The 21,020-nt window shown below is 36.2% G+C and overlaps 1 protein-coding gene across 1 annotated transcript in view; it reads left to right on the top strand.

The window, feature by feature from the left end:
* Positions 1-358: 358 nt before the first annotated feature.
* LOC133640461 (basic leucine zipper transcriptional factor ATF-like) overlaps positions 359-21,020 on the top strand; it is a 23,781-nt gene continuing 3,119 nt past the window's right edge. The window contains 4 exon segments of the mRNA XM_062033899.1: positions 359-386; positions 974-1,029; positions 1,159-1,237; positions 9,810-9,914. Coding sequence (XP_061889883.1) covers positions 375-386; positions 974-1,029; positions 1,159-1,237; positions 9,810-9,914 — 252 coding nt within the window. The 5' untranslated portion in view covers positions 359-374.

The raw sequence follows: 21,020 nt of genomic DNA, 5'->3' as shown, positions 1-21,020 counted from the left end.
CATTATTATTACGTGTATGTGTGTTTATATATGTATATATATGTACTGTATGTATGTATGTATATATTTATATATATATGTACATATATATTCATACATATATATATGAATGTTTGTATATATGTCCATCCATCCATCCATTGTCTACCGCTTATTCCCTTTGGGGTCGCGGGGGGTGCTGGAGCCTATCTCAGCTACAATCGGGCGGAAGGTGGGGTACACCCTGGACAAGTTGCCACCTCATCGCAGGGCCAACACAGATAGACAGACAACATTCACACTCACATTCACACACTAGGGTCAATTTAGTGTTGCCAATCTACCTATCCCCAGGTGCATGTCTTTGGAGGTGGGAGGGGCCTATCCCCAGGTGCATGTCTTTGGAGGTGAGAGGAAGCCGGAGTACCCGGAGGGAACCCACGCGATATATGTATGTATGTTTATTTATATATATGTATGGTAGAAAATGGATGGATGGATATGTATGTATATACATATGAATGTGTGTGTGTATATATATATGTATGTACTGTATATAAATATATTTGTATTTATATTTATATATAAATATGTACACAAATGTGTATATATGTGTGTATTTTTTGGGGGTCCAAATGACATTTTAACTGTAAATTGTGAGGTGTTGCTTTCATTTCTGGTTACCCAAAAGTGTGGGTGTATTTCTACTTGTAGTTGAAGTGTGATGTTCAACCTTTAATGTAAAAGTACGCTAGAGTGTTCTCTGGAAAAGACCATGAAAGCGTGTGAATGTAAACTAAGTCAGTCATCCATGAGATGTTTTTTGTGGGGGATGCTTGGCCCCTTGAGGCTTTACCCGAAACATGCAGTTTCACCCAGCAAAAAACGAGGAAGGGAATGTCCACGATGTCATTTCCACTTCTCACACGTGTGTGTGGACTTTACACCACGACCTGCTTCTTTTCCACTCATGCAACTTTCTTTGTCTTATCAGAAACCACATCAGACTCTGCCAACCAGACCTGAGAGAAAGAAAGTGAAAGAGAGCGAGTGAGAGAAAAGAGGGAAGAACGAGGACTTATTACTCATTAAGTGGTCATTCTTGTCAGCACTGACACTCTCTCTCTCTCTCTCTCTCTCTCTCTCCCTCCTCCCCCTCTGTCTCTCTCTCTCTTTGAGGCGGTCGCTGGTGGCCATGGCTCAGGGCTCTGACAGCAATGACACAAGTTACAGGTCGCCGTCACCTGGAGGGAGGCAGGTACGTGCACTCTTCTATTCTCCAGTGCTCTTAGTTAGTGATCACGAAGCAAGGAGGAGGCTGCATCATGGCACTTCCACACATGGGCAGGCGTGACTCGCCTCCACGCCGCGCTTCACTTTTTCATCAATTCATCACAGGCTTGCTTTTGTGTGAATGACTTGTAGACTTGTCGGGAACAATGTGTGTCAAGTGCTGTGTCACATTTGGCACTCTGCAGAAGAGACTACCTCCCAATTGGGCGAACCATGGTATTATATCTTCTTAAGAGTAGTCCGTGTACAGCTATACACTGAACATGTGTAAATGCTGTCTGCACAAGTGAGTACTAACATACTTGTGTTTTGCGCACAGGCCTTCTCTGCTGGCCTAACATAAATCATGGTCATTAATTTATAAAAGTTTATTTTTAAAAGACTTTCCATACATATATAAAAGTATTCATCATATTCTCTTCATGTCATATTAGGCTCCAGTGTTGCTGTTTTTAAGTTAGAGCTTTTATCCAATCAGAATTCAGCTAATTAGTTGCCAGCATGTATGAATTCTGCCAGAAGTCTTCTGAACCAACATTAGCGTGTGGCGTGTGGCTGTGCAGTTTAACAAACGGAGGACATACAGTTGATAGACAGTTGCGATCAGATCATCAGTTGTTGACAGTAGCCCATCTAGGTAGCCTTACGTTGAATGTGACCGTGATTGGATACTCACTTGTCACTCCCAAGTATCCAATCACAAGTTGGGATTTAGGAAAGCAGAAATGGGCACCGGAGCCATACCCGGCCAGCGGAGAAATAAGCGGCACTCACTTTTTTAACCAACAAAGAAGCAGAGCAAAACGTTGATTAGGTAGCAGATATATATTTGCAAGGGCATTTTCAAGAAGGATATTTAAAGAGCAACTAGATCTTGTGAAAGGAGGTAAGCCCACCCCAGAAACGAGTTATGCTGTCCTGGCGGTGAAATAGTTTGCCCGCCACTTCCACTGGCATCAACCAACTACCAGCAGTACCAATGGCTTATACGCCAGCATATTGTCACTTCAAATATATTTTGTCACATTCAATATGTTTTTTACAATAATTTTACTTTTGACAGTACCACCTCTGATGCACTTTTATTGATTTTTAAATGTGCCAGAAAGTAGCCCGTTTTGATTGAATGGCCAGCAGTATTTCTCCAGCCCTGGTCATGTGGCCACATAAATGATGGTATTTTGAGAGGTATTTATTGAAGTCGGACAAAGTAGGACATTGATTGATTGAGACTTTTATTAGTAGGTTGCACAGTACAGTACATATTCCGTACAATTGACCACTAAATGGTAACACCCCAATAAGTTTTTCCACTTGTTTAAGTCGGGGTCCACTTAAATTGATTCATGATACAGATAAATACTATCATATATACTATCATCATATAACATCACTGAAGGCCTCAGTGGGAACTGCACGGCATCATGGTCTGGGGCTGCACGGGTGCTGCCGACAATGTGGGAGCTGCGGTTCATTAAGGGAAACATGAATGGAGAGTGTTCCAACACACATCCATTATTGTGTAGAGATGTGGCGACACCAGCAGGTACACTTGGTGCGAACATGTCCAATCAGAAGCCCCAAAAAAGCAGCAATAGCTGACTTGGTGGCATTACACTTATTTTACTAGAATGTTTATTTGAAAGTACTAGATGCACAATAACATGTACGTTATCTTTAACACCATCCTGCACGTACACAGCCCTGGGAACTTTATGAATCTTTCTTTAGTGTGTGCTGCTGGAACCCCACACGCATAAAACTATTCCACGTTTAATCTGCAACATGTACAGTGAAGTGTACACTATTTCTAAAATCAGCACGCACTAACGAGCCAAGGAAACCATTTTGCATGTTTAATTACAAACTACAAAAGCAGTGAAGTTGTCAGGTTGTGTAAATGGCAAATAAACAGAGAATACAACAAATCCTTTTCAACTTATATTCAATTGAATAGACTGTAAAGACAAGATATTTCATGTTCACACTGACAAACTTTGTTATTTTTTGCAAATAATCATGAAGTGAGACTTGGTAATGGCAGCAACACATTGCAAAAATGGGTTGTACTTGTATAGCGCTTTTCTACCTTTTTTTAAGGAACTCAAAGCGCTTTGACACTATTTCCACATTCACCCATTCACACACACATTCACACACTGATGGCGGGAGCTGCCATGCAAGGCGCTAACCAGCAGCCATCAGGAGCAAGGGTGAAGTGTCTTGCTCAAGGACACAACGGACGTGACAAGGATGGTAGAAGGTGGGGATTGAACCCCAGTAACCCTCAGATTGCTGGCACGGCCAATCTCCCAACTTCGCCACGCCGTCCCCTTTAGGTATGGATGTGATACCAAGTAGTTACAGGATCATACATTGCTCATATTCAAAGTCCTCATGTGTCCAGGGACATATTTACTGACTTTATAAACATTACATGAACTTTAAAAAAAGGAAAAAAAGATTTTGTAATCCTAAAAATATAGATGTAATCATAGTAGTATCGACTAGATACGCTCCTGTACTTGGTATCATTACAGTGGATGTCAGGTGTAGATCCACCCATGGCATTTGTTTACATTGTGACGGCGGTGAGCTATTGTATCCTCCTACGCTGTGTAGTGAAGCATGTTTAGATATTCCTCGTCCTCCAGTGATAATAATACTTGTAAGAAACTTACTTTATTTGTCGCCATGGAGACCAGGATTAGTGATTTAGAAGTAGCTAAAACACTGCCGACGTAGTAGACCTAAGTATTCATTAAGTACCACCATAATGACAACATTAAATACAGTAGTGTAGTAGACCTAAGTATTCATTAAGTACCACCATAATGACAACATTAAATACAGTAGTGTAGTAGACCTAAGTATTCATTAAAAACAAGGCCGAGGTTTTATTTAGAAAGTATATTGTCACATTAAAGTTTGAACAGTAACATTGTGTTTGAATATAGAAAAATAAAACTGTTATAATATTTCATGAAGTGATTCTTTGGTGTGCCACTATCTCCAGCCCTCGTCATGCTCGTTATTACCCCAGACTACAGGGCGCCATGTTTGCTACCAACTTTCAGCTGATGCTGTGTTTGCGACGCTTCCTCTGTAATATTTTGATGTTAAATTGCCCTGCTGTGCAGCGTGGGGAGAGTTGTGGGAAGCTTCTACATCACTTTCCCAACAACCCGGAATAATTAGAAGTGTCCTGTGCCACCATGTCTGTGTGTTGTTCAGGAGGGAACACTCAGAAGCTAATACAAATATTAGACTTTAGATGAGACAAACTTTATTGATCCACAAGGGAAATTGTTGACAAAAACAAAGAGCGCACGTGAGGACAGAGGGGCTTGCAGGCTTAAATGTCCTTCTCCGCTCCTTCATCTTTGTGCCTGCACACTTTCTCTCTACTTCCACGGGAATGTCTGGCCGCAATCCCCATAGCGCTGAGGGCAAACAGCCAAAACACACAAAGGCGCCCAAAAACCATAATTAGTGGTTTATGGAAAAGATAAGTGATAAAAAAAGTTGAGAATAATACCAAAAATAAAGTAAAAAGAAGGAAGTCGAAGGAGCTACTGTGATGTGCTGCCACTCTTTCAGGTGCATCAAAGAAAACAAAACAGATTCAATCTAAGAGATGGTTTGACAAAAACAAAACATCTTTCAATCTCAGTAAAACTACAATAATGCTATTCTGTAACAGTAGAAGGGAAAGTCATACACAAACACGGACATTGAAAGAATAAAATAAACCACATTTTGGGTGTAATAATAGATAATAAAATGAACTGGAACCCTCATATAAAAAATATACAACAAAGTAGCAAGAAACACGTCAATAATGAGTAAAGCAAAATAAGTTGTGGACCAAAAATATCTTCATATTGTCTACTGCTCACTAGTGTTACATATCTGACTCATTGTGCAGAAATATGGGGAGATGAGCACAACATTCACGCATTTTTGTAAAATTTAGCATTTTACAAAAAAGAAAGACGAGTTACAGCAGAGCTGGACAAATATTTGGACTCGGGGGCCACATTGAGAGAAAAAAAAGTGTCTGGGGGGCCAGTGTGTATGTGTGTATAAATGATATATACATATTTAGATGTAAAAATCTGCTGTACAGTATTTGTGTTTGGCTACCTTTTTTTCAGGAACACTACCGTATTTTTCGGACTATAAGTGGCAGTTTTTTGTCATAGTTTGGCCGGGGGTGCGACTTATACTCAGGAGCGACTTATGTGTGAAATGATGAACACATTAGCGTAAAATATGAAATAATATTATTGATGTCATTCACGTAAGAGACTAGACGTATAAGATTTCATGGGATTTAGCGATTAGGAGTGACAGATTATTTGGTAAACGTATAGCATGTTCTATATGTTATAGTTATTTGAATGACTCTTACCATAATATGTGAGGTTAACATAGCAGTTGGTTATTTATGCCTCATATAACGTACACTTATTCAGCCTGTTGTTCACTATTCTTTACACATTTTAAATTGCCTTTCAAATGTCTATTCTTGCTGTTGGCTTTTATCAAATACATTTCCACAAAAAATGCGACTTATACTCCAGTGCGATTTATATGTTTTTTTCCTTTTTTATTATGCATTATTATGCATGCCTTATACTCCGAAGAATATGGTAATACCAAAAGTCACAATGTCCCATAGAGTTCTAAAAAAGTTATCCTCAAAAAAACCGAAATGGAATTTTACAGTTTTTTACTGAATGAGACACCCAAAATGTACATGAAAATAAAGAAAGTGGGATTTACAATATTAACTATGAACGATAAAAGAGTGAATATTAACAACATATTTGACTTCTCAGAGCAGCTCCTCCATAGTTGTGTATCTTTTACAATCAAGCAAAACACAACAACAATGTAAGAACCAGCAAAATATGAATGCAAAGTGTAATAAACATCTACAATATGATATATTATGAAGTAAAAATGTGTTCCTGACACATGTGTTTGGGGCTGGCTGCTCTGCTTAGTTCCTGTGATGTACATTACAGTAATAACTCCTACAACACTCAAAAGTGCAGATTTCAACCATTGAAATACTTTCTAGAGTTCAAGACATTTAAAAACATCATAATGGCAAATACACTTTTCATGTTAAAGCTGTAAAAAAAAATGATGTAGAACATCCTGCGGGCCAGATTGAGAATCTTAACAGGCCACATGTAGGTGTGAGTTACAGTAATGAGTTTGTATTTTATTTAATGAGTTTTTAATATTTTGTAATGGTGATTACAAAATACATCACAGTTGACATACTTCACACAAAAGCCACAATTCTATTTGTGATTGTTGGTCCAAAGCTAATGAAGATTTGGGCAAAATGAGGGTAATAAGTCATATTTTTGTTAGTTCTGCGTCCTTTCTTCCGTTTATTGAGCATCCGGGTGCCTGCAGGTCACTAAACACTGCAGGCATGGAGCCAAATAGGGCTGTACAATGATACTTTCATGAAAGAAAAGCATGTTTTATTGTAAGTTGGAGAGCTGGAGTGTGTTTCCAACTACAGTACAGGACAAAAGTTAGGACACACCTTCTCATTCAATGTGTTTTCTTTATGTTCATGACTATTTACATTGTAGATTGTCACATCAAAACTATGAATGCACACATGTGGAGTTATGTACTTAACAACAACATGTTTTATATTCTAGTGTCTTCAAAATAGCCACCCTTTGCTCTGATTACTGCTTTGCACACTCTTGGCATTCTCTCCATGAGCTTCAAGAGGTAGTCACCTGAAATGGTTTTATTTATGTACGTACGTACGTACGTGTGTGTGTGTGTGTGTGTGTGTGTGTGTGTGTGTGTGTGTGTGTGTGTGTGTGTGTGTGTGTGTGTGTGTGTGTGTGTGTGTGTGTGTGTGTGTGTGTGTGTGTGTGTGTGTGTGTGTGTGTGTGTGTGTGTGTGTGTGTGTGTGTGTGTGTGTGTGTGTGTGTGTGTGTGTGTGTGTGTACATATACATACAGTATATATACTGTATGTTATAAATATGTGTGTGTGTGTATATATATATATATATATATATATATATATATATATATATATATATATATATATATATATATATATATATATATATATATATATATATATATATATATATATACACACACACATCAAAACTATGAATGAACACATGTGGAGTTATGTTCTTAACAAAAACCACACACACACATACATACATACATACATACATACATATATACATACATACATACATACATACATACATACATACATACATGCGTGTGTGTGTGTGTATATGAATACACATCATATATATATATATATATGTATGTATGTATGTATGTTTTTTGTTAAGTACATAACTCCACATGTGTGCATTCATAGTTTTGATGTGACAATCTACAATGTAAATAGTCATGAAAATAAATGAATGAATGAGAAGGTGTGTCCACACTTTTGGCCTGTACTGTACTGTACTGTATGTATAGACGTAGTATTTTGGTTTACGTCAAAACAAAAGCAATCGCGTGCATCCGGACACGTGTCCTTGGTGTCAGTCTTGTGACCCTCCTCATTCTCTCACCACCTAGTGAGTGAATGACTTCATCCAATCGTCTCTCCAGGAAGCCACAGCCTGACTCAGCTAGTCTTTCAAAACTGATTTGCGGTGACAATACTTCAGGACATGAAACGGGGCGTGTGCCAGATCTAACGGACAGCCTGTGCCACACCCTGACTGAGGGACCACACCCCACTTGCCACTCAAGTGGAATCCTCCTGTGAGGAAGATGCTGTGCACCAGCATCCATGTTGCAGCTAGACAACTCTCACATGGTCTGCAGAGGACTTGACTTCTCCTCAGGATGAACATGTAGAACTTCAGAATAACACTCAGTAAAATGACTTTATTCCCTGGAGAAAATAGTCCTCTTATGCTGGCTCTCAGGAGGCTGTAATATAAGCCCCTAAAGCAGTGAAGTTGTCACGTTGTGCAAATGGTAAATAAAAAGAAAATACAACAAATCCTTGTCAACTTATATTCAATTGAATAGACTGCAAAGACAAGATATTTCATGTTCACACTGACAAACTTAATAATCATGAAGTTAGAATGTAATGGCAGCAACACATTGCAAAAAAGGCATTTTTACCAGTGTGTTACATGGCCTTTCCTTTTAACAACACTCAGCAAAGGTTTGGGAAGTGAGGAGACACATTTTTGAAGTGGAATTCTTTCCCATTCTTGCTTGATGTACAGCTTAAGTTGTTCAACAGTCTCCCTTCTCATATTTTAGCTGCCACACATTTTCAATGTCTGGACTACAGGCAGGCCAGTCTAGTACCCGCACTCTTTTACTATGAAGCCACGTGGCTTGGCATTGTCTTGCTGAAATAAGCAGGGGCGTCCATGATAACAACATATGTTGCTCCAAAAGCTGTATGTACCTTTCAGCATTAATGGTGCCTTCACAGATGTGTAAGTTACCCATGTCTTGGCCACTAATACACCCCCATACCATCACACATGCTGCCTTTTACACTTTCACCCTAGAACAGTCCAGATGGTTCTTTTCTTCTTTGGTCCAGAGGACACGACGTCCACAGTTTCCAAAAACAATTTGAAATGTGGACTCGTCAGACCACAGAACACTTTTCCACTTTGCATCAGTCCATCTTAGATGAGCTCGGGCCCAGCAAAGCCGGCAGCGTTTCTGGGTGTTGTTGATAAATGCCGTTGGCTTTGCATAGTAGAGTTTTAACTTGCACTTACAGATGTAGCGACCAACTGTAGTTACTGACAGTGGTTTTTTGAAGTGTTCCTGAGCCCATGTGGTGATATCCTTTACACACTGATGTGGCTTTTTGATGCAGTAGCGCCTGAGGGATCCAAGGTGTGTAATATCATGGCTTACCTGCAGTGATTTCTCCACATTCTCTGAACCTTTTGATGATATTACGGAGCGTAGATGGTGAAATCCCTAAATTCCTTGTTGAGAAATGTTGTTGTTCAACAATTAGCTCAGGCATTTGTTGACAAAGTGGTGACCCTCGCCCCGTCCTTGTTTGTGAATGACTGGAAGCTGCTTTTATACCCAATCATGGCACCCACCTGTTCCCAATTAGCCTGTTCACCTGTGGGATGTTCCAAATAAGTCTTTGATGAGCATTCCTCAACTTTATCACTCTTTTTTGCCACTTGTGCCAGCTTTTTTGAAACATGTTGCAGCCATCAAATTCCAAATGAGCTAATATTTGCCAAAAAGAACAAAGTTTGTCAGTGTGAACATGAAATATCTTGTCTTTGCAGTCTATTCTATTGAATATAAGTTGAAAAGGATTTGTTGTATTCTCTTTTTATTTACCTTTTACACAACCTGACAACTTCACTGCTTTTGTAGTTTGTAGTGAAAGTCTTCCCGCCACAATCGCAGCATACACTTCAGCCTCCTACCGCTCTGATTGTTGCTATGATATGCTGCCATGCATGCCCACTTCAGGTTCTTCCAACTGTGTGTCCATCTGTGCAGAGCTCCTCGGATGACATGAAGAAGGTCATGAGGCGAGAGAAGAACCGCATCGCCGCTCAGAAGAGCAGAATGAGACAAACTCAGAAAGCCGACAGCCTCCACCTGGTGAGGATCATCAATAACCTGATTGGCAGTTATCAATAATGTGGATCGAGTGATTCTCCCCACTTGGCTGTTGCTAAGCGCCCACTCAGAAGGGGACTTTGAGATATTTAAGTTTTGCATACCTGACCATGTGGCGATGTGTCATGGCTTCTGCACACTTGGCCAGCGCTGGGTGTTTACGGGCATAAATTAGCACGCGTGGGCATCACCCAGACTCCAGCACACAACACACTGCCTCTGAGAAATATGGGAGTGCACTTTCACTGCAGCACTCTTACAATAATATCCATCAGGGACATTTTGCTTTAAAAGTTAGAATCGCATGTTTGTACAGTGAATGTATATGTACATGTATGTGTATATGTATGTATGTTTGTACAGTGAATGTATATGTACAGTATGTGTATATGTATGTTTGTACAGTGAATGTATATGTACATGTATGTGTATATGTATGTTTGTACAGTGAATGTATATGTACATGTATGTGTATATGTATGTTTGTACAGTGAATGTATATGTACGTTTGTACAGTGAGTGTATATATACATGTATGTGTATATGTATGTTTGTACAGTGAATGTATATGTACAGTATGTGTATATGTATGTTTGTACAGTGAATGTATATGTACATGTATGTGTATATGTATGTTTGTACAGTGAATGTATATGTACAGTATGTGTATGTTTGTACAGTGAATGTATATGTACATGTATGTTTGTACAGTGAATGTATATGTACAGTATGTGTATATGTATGTTTGTACAGTGAATGTATATGTACATGTATGTGTATATGTATGTTTGTACAGTGAATGTATATGTACAGTATGTGTATGTTTGTACAGTGAATATATATGTACATGTATGTTTGTACAGTGAATGTATATGTACAGTATGTGTATATGTATGTTTGTACAGTGAATGTATATGTACATGTATGTGTATATGTATGTTTGTACAGTGAATGTATATGTACATGTATGTGTATATGTATGTTTGTACAGTGAATGTATATGTACGTTTGTACAGTGAGTGTATATATACATGTATGTGTATATGTATGTTTGTACAGTGAATGTATATGTACAGTATGTGTATATGTATGTTTGTACAGTGAATGTATATGTACATGTATGTGTATATGTATGTTTGTACAGTGAATGTATATGTACAGTATGTGTATGTTTGTACAGTGAATGTATATGTACATGTATGTTTGTACAGTGAATGTATATGTACAGTATGTGTATATGTATGTTTGTACAGTGAATGTATATGTACATGTATGTGTATATGTATGTTTGTACAGTGAATGTATATGTACAGTATGTGTATGTTTGTACAGTGAATATATATGTACATGTATGTTTGTACAGTGAATGTATATGTACAGTATGTGTATATGTATGTTTGTACAGTGAATGTATATGTACAGTATGTGTATGTTTGTACAGTGAATGTATATGTACATGTATGTTTGTACAGTGAATGTACACTACCGTTCAAAAGTTTGGGGTCACCCAAACAATTTTGTGGAATAACCTTCATTTCTAAGAAGAAGAATAGACTGTCGAGTTTCAGATGAAAGTTCTCTTTTTCTGGCCATTTTGAGCGTTTAATTGAGCCCACAAATGTGATGCTCCAGAAACTCAATCTGCTGAAAGGAAGGTCAGTTTTGTAGCTTCTGTAACGAGCTAAAGTGTTTTCAGATGTGTGAACATGATTGCACAAGGGTTTTCTAATCATCAATTAGCCTTCTGAGCCAATGAGCAAACACATTGTACCATTAGAACACTGGAGTGATAGTTGCTGGAAATGGGCCTCTATACATCTATGTAGATATTGCACCAAAAAGCAGACATTTGCAGCTAGAATAGTCATTTACCACATTAGCAATGTATAGAGTGTATTTCTGTAAAGTTAAGACTAGTTTAAAGTTATCTTCATTGAAAAGTACAGTGCTTTTCCTTCAAAAATAAGGACATTTACATGTGACCCCAAACTTTTGAACGCTAGTGTATATGTACAGTATGTGTATATGTATGTTTGTACAGTGAATGTATATGTACAGTATGTGTATATGTATGTTTGTACAGTGAATGTGTGTATGTATGTATATATGTATAAATAATTGAGTGTATGTGAGAAATGTGCTGTGAATACTTATGTACATGTCATTTCTTAGTTTTTATTTTGAATAGATTTGCAAAAATCTCTTTACAAAAAACCGTTTTACATTGTCATGATGAGGTATTATGTGTAGTATTTGTATGCCAAACATGAATATATTCCATGTTTACATTGTCATGATGAGGTATTATGTGTAGTATTTGTATGCCAAACATGAATATATTCCATGTTTACATTGTCATGATGAGGTATTATGTGTAGTATTTGTATGCCAAACATGAATATATTCCATGTTTACATTGTCATGATGAGGTATTATGTGTAGTATTTGTATGCCAAACATGAATATATTCCATGTTTACATTGTCATGATGAGGTATTATGTGTAGTATTTGTATGCCAAACATGAATATATTCCATGTTTACATTGTCATGATGAGGTATTATGTGTAGTATTTGTATGCCAAACATGAATATATTCCATGTTTACATTGTCATGATGAGGTATTATGTGTAGTATGTGTATGCCAAACATGAATATATTCCATGTTTACATTGTCATGATGAGGTATTATGTGTAGTATTTGTATGCCAAACATGAATATATTCCATGTTTACATTGTCATGATGAGGTATTATGTGTAGTATTTGTATGCCAAACATGAATATATTCCATGTTTACATTGTCATGATGAGGTATTATGTGTAGTATTTGTATGCCAAACATGAATATATTCCATGTTTACATTGTCATGATGAGGTATTATGTGTAGTATTTGTATGCCAAACATGAATATATTCCATGTTTACATTGTCATGATGAGGTATTATGTGTAGTATTTGTATGCCAAACATGAATATATTCCATGTTTACATTGTCATGATGAGGTATTATGTGTAGTATTTGTATGCCAAACATGAATATATTCCATTTGGCAACAAGGCTACAACATAACAACATGAGGAAAAAGTGAAGCGCTGTGAATATTTTCCAAATGCACTGAATTTTTTTTTTTTTAAATAATCATGAATGTTTATTCAGATGTTATTACTGTCTCCTGGAACACTTCTGTGTATCAACTTCAACTAATGGGGATACAACATGCTAACTTAGATGAAGTCTTTATTATCATGTGTATATGCTGCAACATGACTTCTAGCATACAGATGCTAACTTAGATGAGGTCTTTATTATCTATGTGTATATGCTGCAACATGACTTCTAGCATACAGATGCTAACTTAGATGAAGTCTTTATTATCTATGTGTATATGCTGCAACATGACTTCTAGCATACAGATGCTAACTTAGATGAAGTCTTTATTATCTATGTGTATATGCTGCAACATGACTTCTAGCATACAGATGCTAACTTACAAACCCCGTTTCCATATGAGTTGGGAAATGGTGTTAGATGTAAATATAAACGGAATACAATGATTTGCAAATCCTTTTCAAGCCATATTCAGTTGAATATGCTACAAAGACAACATATTTGATGTTCAAACTCATAAACTTTATTTTTTTGTTGCAAATAATCATTAACTTTAGAATTTGATGGCAGCAACACGTGACAAAGAAGTTGGGAAAGGTGGCAATAAATACTGATAAAGTTGAGGAATGCTCATCAAACACTTATTTGGAACATCCCACAGGTGAACAGGCTAATTGGGAACAGGTGGGTGCCATGATTGGGTATAAAAGTAGATTCCATGAAATGCTCAGTCATTCACAAACAAGGATGGGGCGAGGGTCACCACTTTGTCAACAAATGCCTGAGCAAATAGTCAAACAGTTTAAGAACAACCTTTCTCAAAGTGCAATTGCAAGAAATTTAGTGATTTCAACATCTACGCTCCATAATATCATCAAAAGGTTCAGAGAATCTGGAGAAATCACTGCACGTAAGCAGCATGGCCGGAAACCAACATTGAATGACCGTGACCTTCCATCCCTCAGACGGCACTGTATCAAAAACCCACATCAATGTGTAAAGGATATCACCACATGGGCTCAGGAACACTTCAGAAAACCACTGTCAGTAACTACAGTTGGTCGCTACATCTGTAAGTGCAAGTTAAAGCTCTACTATGCAAAGCGAAAGCCGTTTATCAACAACACCCAGAAACGCCGCCGGCTTCTCTGGGCCCGAGATCATCTAAGATGGACTCATGCAAAGTGGAAAAGTGTTTTTTGGAAATCAATCAATCAATCAATCAATGTTTATTTATATAGCCCTAAATCACAAGTATTCGACATCGTGCCATCCGGACCAAAGGGGAAGCGAACCATCCAGACTGTTATCCACGCAAATTGTAAAAGGCAGCATGTGTGATGGTATGGGGGTGTATTAGTGGTCAAGACATGTTCTAGGGTGAAAGTGTAGAAGGCAGCATGTGTGATGGTATGGGGGTGTATTAGTGGTCAAGACATGTTCTAGGGTGAAAGTGTAAAAGGCAGCATGTGTGATGGTATGGGGGTGTATTAGTGGTCAAGACATGTTCTAGGGTGAAAGTGTAAAAGGCAGCATGTGTGATGGTATGGGGGTGTATTAGTGGTCAAGACATGTTCTAGGGTGAAAGTGTAAAAGGCAGCATGTGTGATGGTATGGGGGTGTATTAGTGGCCAAGACATGTTCTAGGGTGAAAGTGTAGAAGGCAGCATGTGTGATGGTATGGGGGTGTATTAGTGGTCAAGACATGTTCTAGGGTGAAAGTGTAAAAGGCAGCATGTGTGATGGTATGGGGGTGTATTAGTGGTCAAGACATGTTCTAGGGTGAAAGTGTAAAAGGCAGCATGTGTGATGGTATGGGGGTGTATTAGTGGTCAAGACATGTTCTAGGGTGAAAGTGTAAAAGGCAGCATGTGTGATGGTATGGGGGTGTATTAGTGGCCAAGACATGGGTAACTTACACATCTGTGAAGGCACCATTAATGCTGAAAGGTACATACAGCTTTTGGAACAACATATGTTGCCATCTAAGCGCCGTCTTTTTCATGGACGCCCCTGCTTATTTCAGCAAGACAATGCCAAGCCACATTCAGCACGTGTTACAACAACGTGGCTTCGTAAAAAAAAAGAGTGTGGGTACTTTCCTGGCCCGCCTGCAGTCCAGACCTGTCTCCCATGGAAAATGTGTGGTGCATTATGAAGCGTAAAATACGACAGCGGAGACCCCGGACTGTTGAACCACTGAAGCTGTACATAAAACAAGAATGGGAAAGAATTCCACTTTCAAAGCTTCAACAATTAGTTTCCTCAGTTCCCAAACCTTTACTGAGTGTTGTTAAAAGGAAAGGCCATGTAACACAGTGATGAACATGCCCTTTCACAACTACTTTGGCACGTGTTGCAGCCATGACATTCTAAGTTCATTATTATTTGCAAAAAAAAAAATAAAGTTTGAGTTTGAACATGAAATATGTTGTCTTTGTAGCATATTCAACTGAATATGGCTTGAAAAGGATTTGCAAATCATTGTATTCTGTTTATATTTACATCTAACACCATTTCCCAACTCATGTGGAAACGGGGTTTATACATGAAGTCTTTATTATCTATGTGTATATGCTGCAACATGACGTTTAGCGTACAGATGCTAACTCAGATGAAGTCTTTATTATCTATGTGTATATGCTGCAACATGACGTTTAGCGTACAGATGCTAACTCAGATGAAGTCTTTAGTGTATATGCTGCAACATGACGTTTAGCGTACAGATGCTAACTCAGATGAAGTCTTTATTATCTATGTGTATATGCTGCAACATGACGTTTAGCGTACAGATGCTAACTCAGATGAAGTCTTTAGTGTATATGCTGCAACATGACGTTTAGCGTACAGATGCTAACTCAGATGAAGTCTTTATTATCTATGTGTATATGCTGCAACATGACGTTTAGCGTACAGATGCTAACTCAGATGAAGTCTTTATTATCTGTGTATATGCTGCAACATGACGTTTAGCGTACAGATGCTAACTCAGATGAACTCTTTAGTGTATATGCTGCAACATGACTTTTAGCGTACAGATGCTAACTCAGAGGAAGTCTTTATTATCTATGTGTATATGCTGCAACATGACTTTTAGCGTACAGATGCTAACTCAGATGAACTCTTCAGTGTATATGCTGCAACATGACTTAGCGTACAGATGCTAACTCAGATGAAGTCTTTATTATCTATGTGTATATGCTGCAACATGACTTTTAGCGTACAGATGCTAACTCAGATGAACTCTTTATTATCTATGTGTATATGCTGCAACATGACTTTTAGCGTACAGATGCTAACTCAGATGAAGTCTTTATTATCTATGTGTATATGCTGCAACATGACTTTTAGCGTACAGATGCTAACTCAGATGAACTCTTTAGTGTATATGCTGCAACATGACTTTTAGCGTACAGATGCTAACTCAGATGAACTCTTTAGTGTATAAGCTGCAACATGACTTTTAGCGTACAGATGCTAACTCAGATGAACTCTTTAGTGTATATGCTGCAACATGACTTTTAGCGTACAGATGCTAACTCAGATGAAGTCTTTATTATCTATGTGTATATGCTGCAACATGACTTTTAGCGTACAGATGCTAACTCAGATGAACTCTTCAGGCCACAGAGTTGTGGTCTGCAGGCTGAGAGGAACAGGAAGACGTTTCATTTTCCTTCTCAATGACACCAAAGCGATTTCCTTTGTAGTATTTTCCTTCTTGTTGTGAAGCTGCGTGAGGCAGGGAAGAAAGGGGGCGGGGACTTCTGGTAAGCAGAGTGGGTGTGAAGTGACGCACATGTTGGCTGGGGTTTGCCCACAGCGTGAGTGAGGACCCACACATTAGATGATGTGATGACCTTTTTACTACCACCTCATTGGAACTTTTCTACTCCTCTGCCTTTTTCTGCTTCATCACAAATGTACATCACTTCTTTTCTTCTTCATGCACCCTGCTGACATGATGTCAAATGTTAGGTTTGCTTCTGCCTTCACAGTCTAATGCTCACTTATACCTCATAGTGCAATATTGTACAACTAACTTTAGTCATCCACAGGGAATTATTTTTTTTGCCCTTTATCATGTAAGACGTTTCCAATAGTGACTTCCTTATTTATTTATTTATTTTTGCCCTACATGTAAGAAGTTTCCAATAGTGACATGTTATTTTATTGTATTTGTTTATTATTTTTTTGCCCTTCATCATGTAAGAAGTTTCCAATTGTGAATTTTTTTTATTTAATTTTTTTAAATTTTTTGCCCTTCATCGTGTAAGTTTTCAATATTGACTTTTTTTTCATTTTATTTTATTAGTTTTTATTTTTTGCCCTTCATCATGTAAGATGTTTCCAATAGTGACTTTTTTAAAATTATTTTTATAATTTTTATATTTTGCCCTTCATCATGTAAGTTTCCAATAGTGACTTTTTTAAATTTTGTTTTGCCCTTCATCATGTAAGAATTTTCCAATAGTGCCTTTTTTAAAAAAAATTATTTTATTTTATTTATTTTTGCCCTTCATAATGTAAGTTTTCAATAAAGACTTTTTTTATTTAATTTTATTTGTTTTTGATTTTTTGCCCTTCATCATGTAAGACGTTTCCAATAGTGACTTTTTTTTTAAATTAATTTTATTTAATTTATTTTTGCCCTTCATTATGTAAGAAGTTTTCAATAGTGACTTTTTTTAAATTGTATTTTATTAGTTTTTATTTTTTGCCCTTCATCATGTAAGACGTTTCCAATAGTGACTTTTTTAAAATTATTTTTATTTTTATTATTTTTATATTTTGCCCTTCATCATGTAAATTTCTAATAGTGACTTTTTTAAAATTTTGTTTTGCCCTTCATCATGTAAGAATGTTCCAATATTAACTTTTTCTTAATTTATTTGATTTTATTTATTTTTTCCCTTCATCATGCAAGACGTTTCCAATAGTGACTTTTTATTTACTTATTTAATTTTAAAACATTTTTTTGCCTTTCATCATGTAAGAAGTTTCCAATAGTGCCTTTTTTTTTTTTTTTTTTTTTTTTTTTAATTTTTGCCCTTCATCATGTAAGAAGTTTTCAATAGTGACTTTTTTACATTTTATTTTATTTGTTTTTGATTTTTTGCCCTTCATGATGTAAGACGTTTCCAAAAGTGACTTTTTTTGTATTCTAGTTTATTTTAATTTTTTGGCCCTTCATTATGTAAGAAGTTTCCAATAGTGACTTTTTTAAATTGTATTTATTTATTTTTTGCCCTTCATCATGTACGATGTTTCCAATAGTAACTTTTTACTAATTTATTGTGTTATTTTTTATTTTTTGCCTGTCATTATGTAAGAAGTTACCAATAGTGACTTTTTTTTAAAATTGATTTTATTTTATTTATTTTTGCCCTTCATCATGTAAGAAGTTTTCAATAGTGACTTTTTTTAAATTGTATTTTATTAGTTTTTATTTTTTGCCCTTTTCATGTAAGACGTTTCCAATAGTGACTTTTTAAAATTATTTTTATTTTTATTATTTTTATATTTTGCCCTTCATCATGCAAGACGTTTCCAATAGTCACTTTTTTTTTATATATTTCTTGCCTTTCATCATGTTAGAAGTTTCCAATAGTGACAACACTGAAATATCGATACCAGAACTTTATGCTCTGATATCAATTCTCAAATAAAAATATCGACACTTTTCATACTTTAGTTCAGGGGTGTCCAAACTTGTTCTACTAAGGGCCGCAGCATACTGAAAAGTCAAAATAGGCGGGGGAAATATTGGTATTGTTTTTATTAAAAAAAACCAAGTGTCAGCTTTGTATTATTGGTGACTAAGTACATTAATTGTAATTATTAGTTAGAACAGTTCAACTTTTTCTCATTACATAACATTTTTTTCTTTTTTTCTTACATTTGTATTATTGTTCTCTTCCCATGTAAGAATAGAATGAAAATATTACCCTATTTTCCGGACTATAAGGCGCACTTAAAATCCTTTAATTTTCTCATAACTCGACAGTGCGCCTTATAACGCCTAATGTACGGAATAATTCTGGTTGTGCTTACCGACTTCGAAGCAATTTATTTGGTACATGGTGTAATGATAGGTATGACCAGTAGATGGCAGTCACACATAAGAGATACGTGTAGACTGCAATATGTCTGAAGTAAACAACACCAAATCTTTAAATGTTCCATTGAAAATATAGAACATTACACACGGCACTCAAAAATCTGTCAAAATGTTTTAGTAGGATTTTGAGGCCACACCGCTTGGTGGATTATATAACCCTTTAATGCGCTTTATAATCCAGAAAATATGGTAATAATTAATGATTAGGTAACTGCATAACCTCATGTGTCAACAAGTCTAACTGTACAAAAGTATTAATGATCAATGACACTTTTAGTGTTTATTTTTTCAAATCCATTCATAAATTTTTGTTTTTTTATTTGTTAATTAACTAACTCGATTTTGCTTATTTTAAGTGTATTTTATTTTTATTTTGAGAGCTTTTAATATTTGAGATCAGCGGTGTTTCAACTTTTCCCACCAAGGGCCACATACTGAAAAGTCAAAGTATGTGGGGGCCATATTGATTATTATTTTTATTTTTCAAAAAAAGCTAAACAAAGATATTGTGTCAGCCTCGTATTAAAGATTATTATTATTATTATTTATTAGTTAGAAACATTCCCTTTTTTTCTCATTACATTGTGATTTTTGGGGGTTTTTTTTCTTACATTTTTACATGGGACATTTTGATATTTTTTTAAATGCTAAAAATATATATTTAAAGACAAAACTTTGTCTTGTAGGTGACTAAGTATATTATTATTAATTGTTATTTTAAAAAATTCATCTTTTTCTCATTACATTCCGATTTTTTGCTCTTTTATTCTTACATTTTTATTGTCGTTTTTTAGACTGATACATTATTATCTGAACATATACATAATATCAGATTGGTATCATCGATACCATCCCTCTCATGTGGCTGAGTCAGGTCACCAAAATTATTCAAAAACGCCTCTTGGTGCAAAAAAACAGATTCAAATAAAAACATTTTTTTTGTTTCAAACTCTTAAAGACTTTTTCCTAAAGTGAAACTTTTCAAACTTTAAAAAAGCAATAAGTGAAATGACACTTTAAATTCTTTATTTCATGCATACAGTCCCTTTGCCACACCACACTTGAAATATTACAACAATTTTGGAGCATTTTAAGCATAAAAGTAGCTGAATTATTATGTTTTACCTCTCAATAGCAGGCCAGTAAATGAGGCCACAGCAATAAAGTGTGACAGCCAGCATGATTGTTGGATTAAAAGAGTGTAAATGTGACTAAAAAGTCTTATTTCGTGTCTAAAGGGCTCTCATAATTTTAAATGTAGTTAGAAAATTAAATTGAGTGTTTTAATTGTATATATTTGCCAGTGTAATTGCTGCAGGTTTGCTGCCATCTTGTGGACAACGTCGGTAATGCCCGCAGCATTTTTTATATATGACCCAATCCACACAACATTTAAATAAAGCAACACACAAAGTCAACACACAACACAACCTGCTTGCTGAACATTGTGGATGTTATGAAACATGTCCAAGCACAACACATAATTCAAAACTGCACCCATTTAAATAAATGACAATGCATGATGGGGAAACATTTATCCATGTTTGGAGCATTTTGCTGGATGTTTGTGATTGACTACAACACTTTAAGGAGGGCGTCACAGAAGTAAACACTGTAGGAGTCATACTTTCACATACTCTTAATATACAATTATATTAGAGGACAAGGAAATGGATGGATGGATAAATCCATTATATTAATGTATGCACACACATGTATATATGTATGTATATATATATATATATTTATGTATTGGTATATGTGTATATATATATATATATATATATATATATATATATATATATGCATATATATATGTATATATATATATGCATATATTGATATATGTGTGTGTG

This window comes from Entelurus aequoreus, linkage group LG23 (assembly GCF_033978785.1).
Source record: "Entelurus aequoreus isolate RoL-2023_Sb linkage group LG23, RoL_Eaeq_v1.1, whole genome shotgun sequence".
NCBI lineage: Eukaryota > Metazoa > Chordata > Actinopteri > Syngnathiformes > Syngnathidae > Entelurus > Entelurus aequoreus.
Note: the sequence above shows the minus strand (reverse complement) of the source record. Positions and strands in the feature narration are given on the sequence as shown.